Consider the following 17,982-nt stretch of genomic DNA (forward strand, 5'->3'; position numbering starts at 1 on the left):
CCGCCTCCGGGCCTCCCGCGCGGGCTCGGCGGGGCGGGCGGGGCCGTCCGGCCGGAGACGCCGCCCGCCGCGGGGTGGCGAGGGCCGCGGGCTCCGCTCCGCGCTCCGCGGCCGCTGCTGGGAGGCGGCGCCCGGGCGGGCGGGCAAGCGGCGGCCGCCATGGGGAACAAGCAGACCATCTTCACGGAGGAGCAGCTGGACAACTACCAGGTGAGCCGGCGCCCGGCCCGAGCGGCGCCCTCCGCCCCGCGCGCCCTGAGGCCTCCGGACGGAGGTCCCGGGGTTCAGACCCTGTCCCTGCCTCCAGCTCGCAGCGTGACCTTGGGCTGATGCCTCCCCCTCGCCAAGCCTCAGTTTCCCCACCCGGAGAATGACAGCGCTTTCCAGTTGGAGGATTCTCTCAGGAGCACCTCACTCCAGCTACCCCGTCTTCTCGCTCTCTGCCACAGACTGGACCCGAACCCCTCCCGAGCCACCCATGCCAAAACCCACCCTGGCACAGAGAGTCAGTAAATTGGGCTGGCCCAGGACCGTCCTTCCCTCCTCCCCACCTGACAAGTCTCAGGAATAGCCCAGGAGAGTGAGTCTTGGTAAAGCAGAAATGAGAGCTGAGGTCCTGGCAGGGAGTGGGTGCATCCTGCAAATGCAGGCTTAAATTGGGGGTACTTTATTTGTTGAGGCCTGTCTCTCTGACCCCAATATGGAAATAACTGGAGCAACAAGGCAAGCCAGGTACCAGCCTTACATAGCCACCTCTCCAAGCTCCTGCCAGCCTCCCTAGCTGCGTGCTTAGACCCTTCTAGGTCTCCCTGCTTCCAGAAGCAGCTGTCCACATCTGGCGTCCCAATGGCCTCCCACACGTGTACAAACGTCTCCATGGTGCAGGATGAAGCCCCACACCCTAGCTTGCCCACAGCCTGGCCAGCTGCCCAGCTCACCTCTGCACCCTCAGCCCCCCAGGTTCCTGCCCTGCCCTCTGCACTGCAGCCACCTCCGACCAATCTGCAGTCCCTACCCCTGGACTCCATCCTCCCTACCTGCCCTTGCCCATGCTGGTGCCTGGGCCTGGGGTGCTGCGCCCCCTCTCTCCAGGTGATCTCCTTCATCCTGCAAGGCCCGAGTCTGATGGCCTTCCCTGACTCCCCTGTAGGACCGTGCTGTCACTTGTGTGACACCAGCAGGGTCTCTGTAGATGCCAGTGGCCTTTATGAGCACTCGCTGTCCTTGTGAAGGACAGCAGGCCTGAGGTGTGGGTCCTCTGATGTGTGTGAGGGTAAAACAGGGGCCCTTTCTCCTCCTGGAAGCCATGGTTGTCACAAACACGGATTTGTCAGATCCTATGAAGAGGGGAGGCAAGTGTATGGAGCACGGCTGTGTCCAGGCCCTGCAGTTCATGCCCTCTAGACATCAACTCGTTTCTTCATCACAGTGAGGGGGATTATTAGTCCCATTTCACAGAAGAGTAAACAGAGACTGAGGAGCCATTTGGTGTTCTGGCCAATCAGGGCTCGCCCAGGAATTTGAATCCTGTAAACAAGGCTCACCCCTTTAGCTAGGAGTGGGCTGGGCCAGGGCATATGTGCTTTCTCCCCAGACACTCACGGCCTAGTGAGAGGCTCTCACCTCCAGTGTGGCCCTTGGCAGAGGCAGGTAGTGGCGTGTGTTCGAGGGGAAGGCGCAGCGGGCAGTGGGAGACAGCGGGGAGGTCGTGTGCTTCTGCTTTGAGTGTGGCCCTTGGCAGAGGCGGGTGGTGGCGTGTGTTCGAGGGGAAGGCGCAGTGGGCAGTGGGAGACAGCGGGAAGGTCATGTGCTTCTGCTTTGAGTGGAAGGTTCAGAAACAGCGCAGCGCTTGGGCAGGCCCAGCAGGGCCCAGGGGGAGGGGACGGCTTGGATAGAGACTTGGAGGTGGGTGCAGGCAAGCAGGCAAACCATGCCCAGAAGTGAAGATAGCTTCATGGGGGCGGGGAGCCTGGGTTCCCTCTCAGACCAGCCTGGCATTGGGTTACCTGTTGGAGCCAGTCCCAGTGTTCGGTTCTGATCCTTTGCCAGAGCCTGGCTAGACCCTGCCAGGCAGGATGGGAGAAATGAGGGCTGTGAAACCTGAGAACTCCACATCTCCTTCCCTCTGGCTCTCCGGCCAGCCAGGTACCAACCAGGGCCAGGTGGGGGTGACCCTGAGTTACAGCAACCCCCCAGGTGACCTTTAGGTTTCATGGGACTCCCAGCCTAGCAGTCTTCCCTTCCCAAGGCAGGGCGTCCCCAGATACCAGTGACCCTCAAAGTTCAGCCTTCTGCCCAGAACACTCCTCTGCATCGCACATCTACCCTCGAGACCCTTTAACCCTCAAACAGGGCTCACAGCCTTCCCCAGACCCACCACTGCTCCTCCAGCCGTTCCAGCTCTCTGCTCACCCTCAGCCCACGTTTTCAGTTAGCAACACGTCCTGTGGCTGAGCCTCCCTGGGTCTCACTGGAGACCCCTCCTCTATCCCCACAGCCGGGGCCCAGGCCAGGCCTCCTCAGTCTCATGGGAGCTGCAGGTCTCACTCCCTCCTTCCTCGCCCTCCTTTCTGTCCCCCTCCAGCCACCCACACTCTTCTGCCACAGTCCCTCGGTCTCACTCCTCTTCCCTCCTTCTTTCCTCCTTCTCTATTCCCTCCCTCGCTCCCTCCCTCCCTTCCGGTTTTTTCTACAGACACAATATTCATCACTATTGCAAAACAATTTTTTCTGTAAGAATAATCCGTGGACAAGAGCCGCCCAACCCCCTACTGCGGTGGGAGGCGCTAGGCAGTTGTCTATAAGACACGGACGCAGGAGCAGCAGCAGCAGCGCAGGGTCAAAGGATAGGACAGAACTTCCCAAAACACAGGTGTGACCCCTCCTCTCCCGGTGATTCCGTGGAGTCTTGGGATCACAGCCTGAGTGGAGTCCAGGCTCATCCCAGCCTAGTCTGTGCTCAGCCAGTTTTCAGCTTCATTTCTCTCTCCTTTCCCTTTTGCACCCCAAATTCCAAGCACACTGAAGGACTTCTAGCTAGGCGCACCTTCACCTCTGGCCTTGTTCTCTTGGTGCCCTCCCCTCACCTGTTCACTAACCTAGTCTGGCTTATGTCTCTCATCTCCCAAAGAGGCCAGGCCTCACCTCTTTGGGAAGGGCTCCCTGCCTCCTCCCCCCAATCCATTCAGCTGGGAGCATTCGGTGGGCCCATGGCACATACACATGCCTCGTCCCTCTGGGCATGCCACTCCCTCTGTGCACTCCATCCCTTCCTGTGTGGCCCCTGCCCTGGCACAGAAGAGGCCCTTAGAGGATGTGGTCAGATGAATGAATGGGCAGATACTTGTTAAGGCATGGCTCTAGAAAGGTAGAGAATGCCCGACAAGGATTCTGAAGTCCTAGATTCAAGTCAGCTGGGCACTTGAGGCTGTGGGCCTTAGCAAGCAACTGTCCCCTTCTGGGCCTCAGTGTCTCCACCTCTAAAATGGGAATAACCACTAACCCAGCTGTGCTCATGTCACAGGGCTCTTGTGGGGATCTGCTGAGATCACCCCGGCACCTGACTGCGAGCCTCGGGATGGCAGCTGGGCAGTGCTGAGGCCTGGGCTGGCAGAGCTGGATGGAGAGCCGCTGCGACTCCCACTGGGAGGGCTGTGGCTGGGCTCCTGACCACTGGCACAGGCAGACAAGGCGCGTAGGAGAGGGAAGCAGGAGGCTGCCTGGAGCAATAGCCCTTGCGTTGAGTTTGCAGAGTGGAAAGGATTTGGACCTGCTGGAGAGGGAGGGGAGGGCACTCCCGGCGGGGGAATAGCTGAGTGTAGGCGTGGGGCAGACCTCACGCCTAACTGAAAAAACATCTGGGCGTCTACCGTGAAGGCCCAGCCTGTCCTGTTTTCTGCTGCCAAAGTCCCGAGGGCCCACCTCTCCTGGGCTAGGCCCCCTTCCTCCCCTCCTCCCTCCCACTCCCCGTGACCCTGACCAAAGCTGGGACCTTTGCCAGGACACCTGTCCCTGCGTCCCTACGAACTGTCAGGCACCGAGTAGTGGTGGGGTTGTTTGCCCTCAGAAGGAAGGTTCCTGCAGTCATGTGGCTGTAGCTCCCTGGGCAGCTGTGTGGGGTGGGCGGGCTCCTCGTTCGGTGCCTCTGGGGAGGGGGCAGCTGCAGACTCTGGGGAGATGCCTTTGGGACACAGGGTGGTGGATGGAGCTCTTGCACTAAAGGGGGAGAGAACTGCTATCAGCTGTGGCATATAGACTTCCTGCACCTTTCTCATTTGCTCCTCACACTGTCCCTGAATCCCATTGTAGGTGCAGAAACTGAGGCTAGAAAGGAGAATGACTTGCCTAAGGGTCTGAGCAAGACCAGAATTTGAATCTGACTACCAAACCTTTTTCCCTGCCACAGGGCCAGGCTACTCAGGGTCCTGAAAAGCTTTTAAGGCCTCCTGCCATATTCGTCCTCCGTGAGCTGCCTCCCTGGATGAGTCCCAGGGAGACAGGTTAGCAAAAGAAAAAGCAAAACATCAGTCGACGAGCAGGTTCATGGCAGCTTCATCAGTAATGCTGGAACCAAGAAGCAGCAATTCCGGAATGTTTAGAAAGAGGAGAAAGGTTGGGCCAGGCAGAGGCAGTGCCCTCAGTGAGATACTCTGCAGCCATTGAAAGGACACAGTAACTGCCGTGGAGATACAGCTAAAACGTCCCTCAGTCCACAGTGCCAGCTATAGGACCACAGAGCAGATGTGGGACATGGAGTGGTTGGTGAACAGTGGTCACAGGTAGACTACCGCTCTGTTGTCATGGGCACGGTCAAGAAGCTCACAGGCCTGAGTTCCACTCCCAGCCCTCCTGGGCTGCATGCGCAACTTGGGGCCAGCTGTTAAACTTTGCTGAGTCTCGGTTTTCCCATCTATGAAATGGGGAGATAATGCCTGCCCCATAGGCTAGTGATGAGGATTAAATAAAACTGGATATTCGGAGCCCCAAGTGCCAAGTGCACTTGATCACTATGGTGATCATATATTGGCTATGATGTGGTTCTCAGCCTGGACTGCACATTGGAACCACTTGAGTGGCTGTTTTTAAAAATCTGTTAAATTTTTAGTTTTTTTAGAGACAGAGTCTTGCTCTGTTGCCCAGGCTACACTGCAGTGGCCTGATCATAGCTCACTGTAGCCTTGAATTCCTGGGCTCAAGCAGTCCTCCTGCCTTAGCCTCCCGAGTAGCTGGGACTACAGGTGTGTGCCACTAGGCCTTGCTAAGTTTTACATTTTTGGTAGAGACAGGGTCTCACTGTGTTGCCCATACTGGTCTCAAATTCCTAGGCTCAAGTGATCCTCCCACCTTAGCCTCCCAAAGTGCTGGGATTACAGGAGTGAGCCACTGCACCTGGCCCTGAGTGGCTTCGAAAACCACTGATACTTGGATCCATCCTCAGGGATTCCTGTTTAATTGGTCAGGGGTCTGCTGAGGAGCTGGGGCCAAGGGTATTTTAAACAGCTCCCCCGGCGAGTCTGCTCTAGAGCAGACATCCTCACACTTTAGCATATATCAGCATCACTGGGAGGGCTTCCTGGGCCCCACCCCTAGAGTTCCTGTAATAATTCAGGGTCTCTGGAGTAGAGCCTGAGAATCTGCATTTCCACTGGTTCCCAGTGAGGCTGATGCTGCTGGGCCAGGAGCCACGCCTTCAGCACCACGGATGTAGAGCTGTAGATCAGGACCTGGGTACTTCCTTTCCAACGCAGGGGGTAGGAGAGAGGAGAGGGAGGGGGAAAGGACAGATTGGGAGAAGAGAGCAGGAGCAAGGACCCGGTTCTGTTGGCAGCCCCTTCTAAGCTAGTTGGGAGAGCCCTGACCCTTCTACGGGGCCCCTTCAGACTGTGGCAACAGCCCGGGTGGAGGGAAGTCTGTACCAGGAAGGCTCAGCCAGGCTGCCCTCGCTGCCTGCTCCAGGTTTCTGGGGTCTGCTCAGGCTTCAGCCACGTGGTCCCCAGCCTGTCTGAGTCCTAGGCCTACAAGGCAGGCAGTTTTCTCTCCTTGCTGGGTGGGGGCGGAGGGCTGCTTCCCCAGCCTAAGCCTCTCCTGGCTCCTACAGAGGAGCCACTGTCAGTAGCAAAGTCCAAGAGTCTAGGAGTCTTCCCCCAGGAGAAGGCCCTGCGCTTCCAACAAGGGCAAGACAGCCTGGGGTCCTTCGTCTAAGTCCCAGAGAGCAGCAGGTGCCTTAGAAGCTCAGCCTCGTTGGGCCAATTGGGGCCAGGAATTCCCACCAACTCTCCCCTCTTCAGCTCTCCCAAGGTGCCCGGCGGGAAGCCTAGATGCCGTGTGCATCCTGCGGGCGTCCTCTCCTTGGCCCTCCTCAACACGCAGCCCAGCTGTGCTGGCGGCCAGCAGCTTCCAGTCTCATCCAGGGCAAGCCTCGCTGTGGCCATGGCCCCTCGTCAGCGGCAGCTCTGGTCAGCATTCGGGCCCACGGGGCCCTATGGGCTGCGGCTCTGCAGAGCCTACGAGGCCCTCTTCCTTTGTGCCGGACTGGTGGGCAGAGGTGGAGGAGCTTAACAGGAGAAGCACAGAAGCCCTTCACAGTTGAGCGTTTGGCTCGGCCCTGGGTCCTCTTCACCTCTGTGCTTCTCTCGGAGGCCTGGTGCAGCAGCCGCCATCACAGACTCCCGGCCCAACACTTCAGCCAGGCCAGGCCGTAGCAGACAGGACCCCTGAGATGAGAGTAGGAGCCCAGTGTTGCCCCTCCCTGAGGAATGCCCACCTGGGGGCCCCTAGCAGCCTCCATCCTCAGCTCTGTCCACGTGCCACGGGCCCCTCCCTGCCCGCCTCCCCCGACACCAGGGGCCTCTTTCCTCGCTTCCATGTGTGGCCTCATCTCTTCCTGTGCCTCAGACACCAGGTACACGCTGATGCTTCCCTGCTCTATGTGCGTGGAACTCTCCGCCTCTGAGCACAGGGCTGCAGCCCGAGGCCACCTGGGATGCACCGCACAACCCCACAAGCCCCATTCTCAGGGCTGCCGTGTGGACGGTGGCCCCTGCAGCTGCCTGACGCAGGGACCTGTGGATCCTCACTCTGGAGCTGTCTCCCAGCCTCCTCCCCTGTCATCCCACAGGGTGTCCCCCGGCCCTCCAATCAGCCACATCGACCTGTGAGCTCTCCATCTCCCTCCTAAACCTGCACCCTAGTGCGCACCTCTGCCCATGCACTGCGGCCCCCCAGCCAGCTAAGGACGGGCAAAGCCTTCAGGCTGAGTTTTCTGGGCACACTGGCGTGTACGTCCCCAGCCATTGGGGGTGGAGAAGGGCAGTAGTGCCTCTCCTGCCCCAGCCAGGGCTGCTGCGAGAGGCCCTGTGGCATGGAGGGCTTGGAGGAAGAAGGGAGCCCGGGACCTGCACAGCCAACTGTGTGTGCTTTCCCTCAACAGGACTGCACCTTCTTCAACAAGAAGGACATCCTCAAGTAAGTGTGGCTGCTCGTTCACCTGTCGGGGCTGGGGTGCCCATGGGGCTGCTGTGCTGGCAGAGCTGGGAAGAGTGTCGGCCTCCGTCAGGAGCCATGTCTGGGCTTCACCCCTGGGGTGCTGCACGGACTTGGGAACTTCCCACCCTTCCGGGGGTGCTGCACGGACTTGGGAACTTCCCACCCTCCCGGGGTCTAGACCCTTCTGCCAGGAGCTGAGCGTTTACTTACTGCATGTTGGACTCTGGGGTGGGTGGTTTCGGGCACGTTTTTAAGTCCTCACTGTGACCTTGTGACAAGAGAATCCTTTTAACCCCATTTTAAAGCCTCATGTGGCTGAGCAACTTGGCCGAAGTCACACACGCGAGGATCGAGGACCTGGCCTCTGCCTGCAGGTCCCTTGCTGTTCACAGCGTCCTGGGGCTGCTACAGCACAGAGCCGCTGCTCTAGGCTGGGGCCCCTGAGGGCACTCTGGCTCCAGGTGATGTCCTCCACTCCTGGATGTCTAAGGGTCAGGGCATGCCCACCACCCGAGCTGTGCACTGGGGTCTCCTTCCTTCCCAGGACAACCCTCTCCTGGGGGGATTGGGGGGTGCACGTGGATGAGGAAGACAAAGGGGACTGGTAGTCTCAGATGCTCAGAACCAGACGGTGAGCGGGAATCGCAGAATGCCAGGAAACCTGCCCCACGGGCCTTGCCGGGCCCCTCTGCCTGGGCTATCAGGTGGCACTAAAAGCCAGCAAAGTCTCAGGATCACTTTCCCTGGAGATCGATGGACAGGCTGAGACCAGGTCTGCGGTGCAGTTTGTCACCGCCCAGACCACTCCACTCGGACAGGCAGTGCCCCTCAGCCTTTCCTCTGCCCAGGCTGCCTGCCGGTGCACCCCGTCCTCTGCATGGCAGGGAACACCCCACTTCGCCACTCAGAGAGGCTTGGCACCAGCAGACCTGGGCTGTGCTCCCTCTTCCCAGCTCTGTGGCCCTGGGCAAGTGTTGGACCGTCCCCACGCCTCACTGTTCTGTAAAATGGGGAAAAGGACACCTGCCCTCCTAGCATTGCTGAGCGGCACTAACCCCAGGTGTGGTGTTTGGTAAGTGGGATTTGGTCTGTAGCTTGAGAGGATTGGCAGGTGAGGTCCTCGTTTGGACAGGGTGGCTCTCAGAACTGCGCTAACACAGCCACCAGCCCTGGCATCTTGTGCACCTCTTAGCACTTACAGTTCTTGGCACGAGTCCTCATTTAAGCCTCGCCAGGGGGCTCCGCACACTCTGTCCCCAACCTTGGTGGATACTGAGCCCAGGCTGCTTGTCTTCTGAGGCCCACGACTGTTTCCATCCTGGCGAGAAAGCCCCTGTCCCCGCCTTGGCACCGGCCGTCCCACTGCCTGGAGTGCCCTTCCCCACTCCTCTGCCCCGGCATTGCCTTCCAGACCCATCTCTGGGGTCATCTCCCTTGTGAGCCCCAGCTCCTGCCATGCCAGTGCTCAGCCGGCTGCTCTTGCGGGTCGTGAGGGGCTCTGGGCTCATGGGCGCAGGTGCACAGCTCCCCACTGGGCTTGCTGCAGGCGGGACCAGCATTGGGCTGGTACCTGTTAGCCACCCGCCAGTACTTGAAGGACATGTGGTGAAGGACAGGTAGGGTTGGCCAGGGGAGGGCATCCCAGGCTGGGGAGCAGCAGGGACAAGGACACAGGCCCGATCCTCTCACCTCCAGCTTCCAGTGTTCTTGCTGAGAGCGGCAAGGTCCCCCATCAGGGCAGAGGGGAGAGTGGCTCAAAGGCCAGGCCAGGAAGTGGATCCGATGTGACAGGCCTTTGGGAGTGTCCCTGACCCCTTGGCAAATGAGGGAGTCCGGGCAGGTGAGAGGACTTGGGGAGGCGTATCCTGGCCCCCCACAGCCCTGGCCTTCAGCACACCAGGCTCTGTAGCTCAACATAGAGCAGAGGCCACACCTGAGCTCCCAAAAAGGGTAAAAGACCCCTCCAGGCAGCTGGATACCCCTCACCAAGCCCCCTCTGCCTGTTCTGCCACTGGTCATTAGGGTCTGCCTCTGGATTAGCACTCACTGGGGACCCAAGGGACTGGACCTGGAGCTTTCTCTGCCACATGGTCACGTGGGGAGGGGCAGAGGACAAAGTCTGTCTGGGAATGGTCCCCCTGGTATAGCACCTTCTGTGTCTCATGCCACAGCTACAGCAGGGGAGTGCCAGTGCTGACTGGAGCTGTTTTCTCACGGCCCTTGTGACTGGGAGGGCCAGGTGACAGTCTTGTTAAGCACAACAGAAGGCTGCTGGGAGTTTTGTTGCCCTCCGGCTACCCTCAGGGAAGGGTATGAGACAAGGCAAGGTGTGGGACTACCTGTCCCTGGAGGACCAAGCATAGCCACAGTAGCACGATTCCAGTTGCAGCCCCTTCGATTTTCTCCAGCCCCCTCTCTGGGCTCTAGGGAGGCCGGCGTGACTGACCCCCCTCCCCGCCAGGTTTGCCCTCTGCACTGTTCCCGTCTCAGGTCCAGGCTGCACACCTGAGGCCTGCAGCCCAGAGAGGGCAGGTCAGCAGCAGAGCCGGGCTGGCCAGACCCGGGCCCCTGCTGGTCTGCCCTCCTCCCAGCGGTCCTTCAGTGCTGCTCCCCCACCCCCAGATGGTTTTCTTGGTGAGCTGCACCCTGAGTATTGACCAATGGCCAGGAAGAAACTTGAGCAGGAGGTTTTCCTTGCAGCTTGGGGCCCAGCTCTCTGGCAGCCTTGGGGAAATGACACCGAGTCACCGATAACCCCCTTCAGTTCTCCCTCCTTCTTCCACCCTGCCCTGCCCAGGTAGGTCCAGGTGCTCCCAGACGCTGCTCTTCCACTCCACACTGAGCCTGGCGGGCAGCCCACCCCCTTGGGCCACCACCCCCTTCAGCCACCCAGCTTTCCGTGGGTCCATGCGCACACTTCAGCCCCCCTCGCCCCATGAGGGTGTGCTCCTAGATGGATGCGACAGGGGTCCTTGTCCCCTCGGTGCAGAGAGGCCACCCAGCCAACACCCCAAACCAGCGTTTGCCTATTTGTTACTTTATTGTTTGTTTTCTTCACCTTTTAAAAACTTTGTATAATCTATTTTAATTGCTTTTAATTTTTTATTAAACACATAGGTGATGATTGTAGAAAAATTAGAAATGAGGCCAGTTAAGAGAAGATAAAAAAGATTAACCTATAATCCTAACCATCAAGAAATAACGACTGTTAGTCTTTTGGTGTATGTTGTGCCAGTATTTTTCTTTTGTATGTGTTTATCAAAAGAGTCAGATCTTGGTGTTTTGTAATATGCTTAAGATTGTTTTTCCTTAGGCATGTTGTAAAAATTAGATAACAAAGCTATGGAAAACAGGCCAGGCTTGGTGGCTCTCGCCTGTAATCCTAGCACTCTGGGAGTCTGAGCAGGAGGATCGCTTGAGGTCAGGAGTTCGAGACCAGTCTCAGCAATAGTGAGACCCCCATCTCTACTACAAATAGAAAGAAATTAGCCAGACAACTAAAAATAGAAAAAATTAGGTAGGCATTGTGACACACACCTGTAGTCCCAGCTACTAAGGAAGCCGAGGCAGGAGGATTGCTTGAGGCCAGGAGTTTGAGGTTGCTATGAGCTAGGCTGACCCCTCAGCACTCTAGCCCAGGCAACAGAGTGAGACTGTGTCTTGAAGGAAGGGAGGGAGGGAGGCAGGCAGGAAGCAAGCAAGCTAGCTATGGAAAACAGTATGGTGGATCCTCAAAAAATTAAAGATAAAATCACCATACGATCCAGCAATTCTTCTTCTGGGGATATACCCAAAAGAATTGAAAGCAGGGTCTTGAAAGATATCTGTACACCTGTGTTCTTGAAGAGATATTTGTACACCTAGAGTAGTCGAATCCACAGAGACAGAAAGTAGAATGGTAGTTGTGAGGGGCTGGGAAGACAGGAAAATAGGGAGTAGCTGTTTAATGAGTACAGAGTTTCTGTTTTGCAAGATAAAGAGATTTCTGGAGATGAATGGTAGTGATAGGTGTACAACAATGTGAATGTACTTAATGCCACTGAACTATATACCCTTAAAAATGGTTAGGATGGTAATTTTATGTCATGTGAATTTTACCACAATTAAAAAAAACTTTTAATGGTTAAAATGATAAATTTTATCACAACTGTTTTATTTATTTATTTTTTAATTTCAGCATATTATGGGGGTACAAATGTTTAGGTTATGTGTGTTGCCTTTCCTCCCCTTCCCCACCCCCCGGAATCAGAGCTTCAAGCGTGTCCATCCCCCAGATGGTGCGCATCACACTCATTATGTTTGTATATACCCATTCTCTCCTCACCCCTCCCATCTGCCCGATGCCCGACAAATGTTATTCCTATATGTCCACTTAGGTGTTGATCAGTTAATACCAATTTGCTGATGAATACATGTGGTGCTTATTTTTCCATTCTTGGGATATTTCACTTAATAGTATGGGTTCCAGTTCTATCCAGGAAAATACAAAAGGTGCCATATCAACATTGTTTCTTATAGATGAGTAGTACTCCATGGTACACGTATACCACATTTTATTAATCCACTCATGTATTGATGGGCACTCAGGTTGTTTCCACATCTTTGCAGTTGTGAATTGTGCTGCTATAAACATTTGAGTGCAGATGTCTTTTTTATAGAGTGTCTTTTGTTCTTTTGGGTAGATACCCAGTAATGGGATTGCTGGATCAAATGATAGATCTACTTGTATCTCCATAGTGCTCTCCACAGAGGTTACACTAATTTGCAGTCCCACCAGCAGTATAGGAATGTTCCTATCTCTCTGCATCCAAACCAACATTTATTGTTTTGGGACTTTTTAATAAAGGCCATTCTTACTGGAGATAAGTGATATCTCATTGTGGTTTTGATTTGCATTTCCCTGATGATTAGAGATGTTAAGCATATTTTCATATGTTTGTTGGCCATTATTCTGTCTTCTTTTGAAAAGTTTCTGTTCATGTCCTTTGCCTACTTATTGATGGGGTTGATTTTTTCTTGCTGATTTCCTGAGTTCTAAATCGATTCTAGTTATCAGCCCTTTATCGGACGTGTAGCTTGTGAAAATTTTCTCCCATTCTGTAGGTTGTCTGTTTGCTCTCATAATAGTTTGTTTGGCTCTGCAGAAGCTTTTTAATTTGATCACAACTGTTTTTTTTTAATAGAGGCAGAGTCTCGCTATATTGCCATATTGGTCTTGAACTCCTGGGCTCAAGCAATCCTCCTTCTGGCCTCCCAAAATGCTAAGATTATAGGCATGAGCCATCGCGCCCAGATGCTCAACTTTTAAAAATTAAAAAAAAATAGAAAAAAGAAAAAAAGTTGTCTTACTACCATCTTACCACCCAAGATAATCACCTAGTAACATTTGAGTGACCAGCCTTCCTTTCAGTCTTGTCTTAGGTGGATAAATGTACTCAAGCTTTTAAAAAATGGAATCATACTGTGCATTCTGCTTTTTTCACTTAACATTTTGCAGATGGCCTCCTGTGGGCCCTCACCTGGCCCTGGCTCAGGTGGGTCTGCAGAGGCAGAGGCCCAGGCAGGATGGCATCGGTCTGCCGGGGCTTGGGGGTGGTGCCCTTCCAATGCTTTTCCTCTGCTTCCCTTGAAGGCTCCACGCACGGTTCTACGAGCTGGCCCCCAACCTCGTCCCGATGGACTACCGGAAGAGCCCTATCGTCCATGTGCCGATGAGCCTCATCATCCAGATGCCGGAGCTTCGGGTGCGTGGGAGGCCTCTGCTGCAGGCAGGGCAGGCGGCTGGGGGCCAGGGCCAGGGGCTCAGCGCCTCTGGACGAATAGCAGGGCTTCTGCGCTGGGCTGAGCCTGGCTCCACCCATTGTGGCTGTCCAGCCCTGAGCAGATCATTGAACCTCTCTGTGCCTCAGTTTCCTCATCTGCACTCTATGAATAAAATGAGCTGCGTGTGTGGGGCTCAGCAAGGGTGCGGTGCATCAGTGCCCTTCTGCCCAGCTGCTAGCCCATGCTCTCCTGCTTGCCCTTATAAGTAGCCTCACTCTGCTATCCTTGGCAGACCTGTGTCCACCTTCTCAGGTGGTTTTTCCGTCTCCCTCTTGTCTGGCTGTGGCTTCTCACTGAGGTCAGCGTTCATAGCATTGTTTCTCAGACTGATTCAGGTTCGGTATGTCTTAGGTAGGGTCAAGATTGATTTTCTAATAAGCCTCCAGGTGAGGCGGATGCTGCTGGTCCCCAGAGCACGTACATATTTGAATGTTTCATTGCGTGAGTTCCTTACTGTGACACGTAAAGTGCACTCCAACATCAAGACGGTGTTTGGGGTACAACTCCCGATTGCTGTGGGACTTTGCAAATAGCCCTCCACCAGGCCTGGGATGTGTGGCTGGAGGGTGGGGTCAGAGGGCCATGGCACCCACTTGAGGCCAGCACCCTGGTTGTAGCCTCAGTGCCGAGAGCCGGTGAGCCCGGGCCAGCCGTGGACAAGCAGCCAGCCTGGCCTGGAGGGCGCTCGAGACCAGGCTCAGAGGGTCCCCGGAGGGTGTGAGGCACTCACGGGCAGGAGCCACGTGGCCTGTCTCTGAGTCTCCTGTGCTGGCCTGGATTGGGCCTGCAGTATGGCCGGCCACGTGCTAGTCAGCTGGGGTGAGGGGACTGCAGGAGAGGTGGCCCCAGTGATGTAGGGCAGAGGAGAGAGTCAGTGGCAGGCAGCACCCGAGGTGGTCTGGAAAACTGGGGGATTCATAGGAGCAGGACAATTGCAGGCCTGGGGCCTGACGGCTCTTGCTGTCTGTCTTAGTCCAGCCATCCCGCCCTGTGGGCCCTGCACGGTCCTGGCCTACATGGCCTGAGCAGAGGGTTCCCAGGCCCTGGGCCGTTGTCCGTTCTTGTTGGGGACGGAGCCCTACACATCGAGGCTCACGTGAGCTCATGACGTGACCAACAAAACACTTGCCGAGCTCTAGCATGCGCCATCACCTTCCACACTTTAACTCGTTGAAGCCTCTCACAGCCCAGTTAAGTAGGTGCTGTCACTCCCGTCTTACAGATGGGGAAACAGAGGCTGAGAGGGATTAGGCCACGGGTCCAAGGTCACGTGAGCTGTAAGCAGCCCGGCTCTGGGGTCCTCCTGTGATGCCTGCACCCGTGGTGACTGCTGTGGTTGTTTCTGCAGGAGAACCCTTTCAAGGAAAGGATCGTGGAGGCTTTCTCTGAGGATGGCGAAGGAAACCTCACCTTCAACGACTTTGTGGACATGTTTTCTGTGCTGTGCGAGTCGGCCCCCCGGGAGCTCAAAGCGAACTACGCCTTCAAGATCTACGGTAATGGGGCAGGGGTGGGAGTGATGCTGGGGCACCAGGGTGCCCCGGGCCCTCTGGGGAAGCGAGAACAGCAAGGCTGGTCTGTCTCCGAAGAGTGCCGGAGAGACTTCGCAGGCCCTGAGGGCTGAGCAGAGGGAGATGCCCCCACCTTGGAGGGAGGCTCCACAGGGCAGGGCCTGGGAGGACCATGGGGGCTTGCGGATTGGAGCTGTGGGGGCAGGCTGGCGGGGCAGGGGGGACCATGGGGGCTTGCGGATTGGAGCTGTGGGGGCAGGCTGGCGGGGCTGGGGGGACCATGGGGGCTTGTGGATTGGAGCTGTGGGGGCAGGCTGGCGGGGCCTGGGAGGACCATGGGGGCTTGTGGATTGGAGCTGTGGGGGCAGGCTGGCAGGGCTGGGGGGACCATGGGGGCTTTCGGATTGGAGCTGTGGGGACAGGCTGGCAGGGCGGGGCCAGTGGAGACAGGGAGGGGAGGTGGTGTGGCTTGGCAAGGAGCTGGGTGAGGTTTGGGCGTGAAGGCGCAGGGCCAGTGTGAGTGTACTCAGGGCCAGGCCGTGAGGAACCCACCAGAGAGTTCGGACCTGTGCTCAGCGTGCCAGGGGCCACTGCAGGGTTTCAGGTAAGGAAGGGCGGCTCTGTTCTAGAAAGATCCCTCGTTGGGGTGTGAAATGGAGGAGACAGAGAGGAGGATGTGGGCATATGTGAGTGGGCTGGGAGCTGGGCTGGAAGGCAGGGCCGCCTTGTCCCCCAGCCAGCCCTTGGTCCCCGTCTCAGCTGCCACCAGAGGGAGCAGCCGCTCATGAACCAGGAATCGCAATCATCCCACCGCCAGGGGGAGAAGTCACGCCCTCAGAGCTCACGCACTGTGCTGGCCTGGCAGGCCCCCGCACTGGTGTCAGATCCTCAGACAGCCCCACATGGGGACACTGAGGCCCAGGGAAGGGCTGGGGCCCATCCTGGACGAGAGGTGGAGGGCAAGCCTGTCCCCACTGCCTTCCACCAGCTGGCGGATCCCAGGGCAGCAGGGCCTGTGGACCCTTTTCCTTCCCAAGTGTCACGTTTATTTCAGAGGATCTGGTTACAGCCATGCACCCGCCTTGTGCTTGCGTGTCAGAAAGACAGCACCTGCCCATCTGCTCTCCACAAACTGTGCCTGTGTAGTTCACGTGAAAAGCTTCTCAAGTCGCACCACGTCCCACCAGTCCCAGACCCTGCGGGTTGCCCCTGGGGAGGCTGCTGTCTGAGCGAGGGGGTTTCAGAGCATGTGGACCCAGCAGGCTCAGGACACGAGAGGGGGGAACCGTGGCTCCCTTCCTGCCCTGGGGTCTCGGGGTCTCATCTGTAGCAAGGATCCCCCCGCTCTGGTGTCAGTTTCCTCGTATAAAATGGTCGGAGGAATCCAGCCGGCGCTCCTTTCTGGAGAGCCTGCTGTGCCCACTCCACGGGCAGAGACGGTCCCACCGGGAGCCTACTGTGCCCACTCCACGGGCAGAGACGGTCCCACAGGGAGCCTGCTGGAGTCGCACGCAGGCGTGTGCAGAGGTGGACGGCTTAAGGCCAAGAGCTTGGGCTCCAGTGTCCAACACTGCCCAGGGGTGTGACCTCAGGTGGGCTGCGTGTCCTTGCCACCTCTCTGTTTCTCCATGTGTATAGCGGGAATTCTGGCTATACCTGCCTGATAGGCTTGTTTTGAAATTTGAATGAGAAAAAGCACATAGTGTTCACATCGGCAGCTGTGGTCTTCAGCAGTAGGGTTAGTGTCAGAGTTTGCCTGGTGGGCAGCGGGAGCTCAGTGAGGGGGACCTTATGTCCAGAAAGCCCCCTACTGAAAAGTGACATTGGAGCTGAGACTTAAAGGGTGACCAGGAGTTTGCTGGGAAGGGCACCCGAGGTGGAAGAAACAGCACACGCAAATGCCTGGTGGTTGGGTTGAAAGTGGTGGGAGGAGAGTTGGAGTTCACCGTTATGAGACTGTGCACACGTGGCTCGTTCTCCGAACCATTTGCTGCACTTTAGGGCAGTGGCACCTTTTGCCAAGCAGGATCGAACGGTGTTTCCCGCTCCGGATGCACAAAGGCTGGCCGTGGGGTGTCTCTAGGGCCTTCTGAGCCTCCTGCCCTATCGTGTCCGAGTCAGGGCCTGCTTGAGGCGGCGTGGTGCAGTCAGAAGGGGCAGTCTCAGAGCCAGGCCCCAGTCAGAGCCCCCAGCTCGGTTCAGTCACGGCCTTTCTGGGCCTTGGTTCCCTCAGCTCTAGACGTGTAGAGGGAAACACAGCGTCCGCTGCGGGTTAAGGCCAGAGGGGCCATCGGGCCTGGGCCCAGAGTCCCCAGGGAGCCTCAGATCTGGACGTTGTGAACTGTTTCAGGATGTTGTTATATGCACAGCCCTCGTGGGGTTTTGTGGGTGCTGTGACTGTGAGTGATTAAGCTATGCCTTGTGGGTAAGCCTACTTGGTCCCTTTCAGCTGGGGAGAGTGCACAGAGACGCTTTGGGGCGTCAGAGGCTGTGGCCATGTCCATGCGAACAGCTGGGTGGAAGGGCGACGTCGGCGGGACCCTTGCGTCCCTGGGTGGATCCAGCACCGGCTGGACACGTCCACCCTCTGCCCCACAGACTTCAACACAGACAACTTCATCTGCAAGGAGGACCTGGAGCTGACACTGGCCAAGCTCACCAAGTCGGAGCTGGACGAGGACGAGGTGGTGCTCGTGTGCGACAAGGTCATCGAGGAGGCCGACCTGGACGGCGACGGCAAGCTGGGCTTCGCGGACTTTGAGGACATGATTGCCAAGGCCCCCGACTTCCTCAGGTGCCGCCCCGGGGGCCGGGCTTGGGCAGGGCTGCAGCGAGGCGTCTGGCCTTTCGGGACCCCAGGAGGGCCAAGGCCCTGTCACTCACTGTTCCGGGGCAGTGGTGTGTCGGCCACGGGCAGGAGGTCACGTTCGAGGCCCAGCTCCCCTTGGCGTGTGACTGGCCCTTGTACCCGCAGGGCCAGAATCTCATGGGGCCTTAGGTGATGGCTGGGCGCTGGACGCCCTGGAGACAGCTGCTCCTCCCGGCGTTCCCTCCCTGTGTGGAGTACTGGCAGCCTCTGTGCAGGGTTCCCCGAGGCCGGTCCAGGCTGGCCCAGGGGCTTGGTTTGCTTTCCCTGGGAGCCTTCACCTGCCCAGCCCAGCGC

The 17,982-nt window shown here is 57.3% G+C and overlaps 1 protein-coding gene across 3 annotated transcripts in view; it reads left to right on the forward strand.

Annotated features, from left to right (window-relative positions):
- Positions 1 to 30: 30 nt before the first annotated feature.
- CIB2 (calcium and integrin binding family member 2) overlaps positions 31 to 17,982 on the forward strand; it is a 23,028-nt gene continuing 5,076 nt past the window's right edge. Inside the window, exons 1-5 of one of the 3 annotated variants that reach the window (XM_012738384.3) lie at positions 31 to 210; positions 7,430 to 7,464; positions 13,118 to 13,229; positions 14,657 to 14,804; positions 17,418 to 17,613. In XM_012738384.3, coding sequence (XP_012593838.2) covers positions 160 to 210; positions 7,430 to 7,464; positions 13,118 to 13,229; positions 14,657 to 14,804; positions 17,418 to 17,613 — 542 coding nt within the window. In that variant the 5' untranslated portion in view covers positions 31 to 159. Of the gene's footprint in view, positions 211 to 7,429; positions 7,465 to 10,200; positions 10,283 to 13,117; positions 13,230 to 14,656; positions 14,805 to 17,417; positions 17,614 to 17,982 lie in introns of those variants that run through there. The other 2 variants (XM_012738386.3, XM_012738385.3) reach the window with 2 other exon arrangements.

This window comes from Microcebus murinus, chromosome 7 (genome assembly GCF_040939455.1).
Source record: "Microcebus murinus isolate Inina chromosome 7, M.murinus_Inina_mat1.0, whole genome shotgun sequence".
Taxonomy (NCBI): Eukaryota; Metazoa; Chordata; class Mammalia; order Primates; family Cheirogaleidae; genus Microcebus; species Microcebus murinus.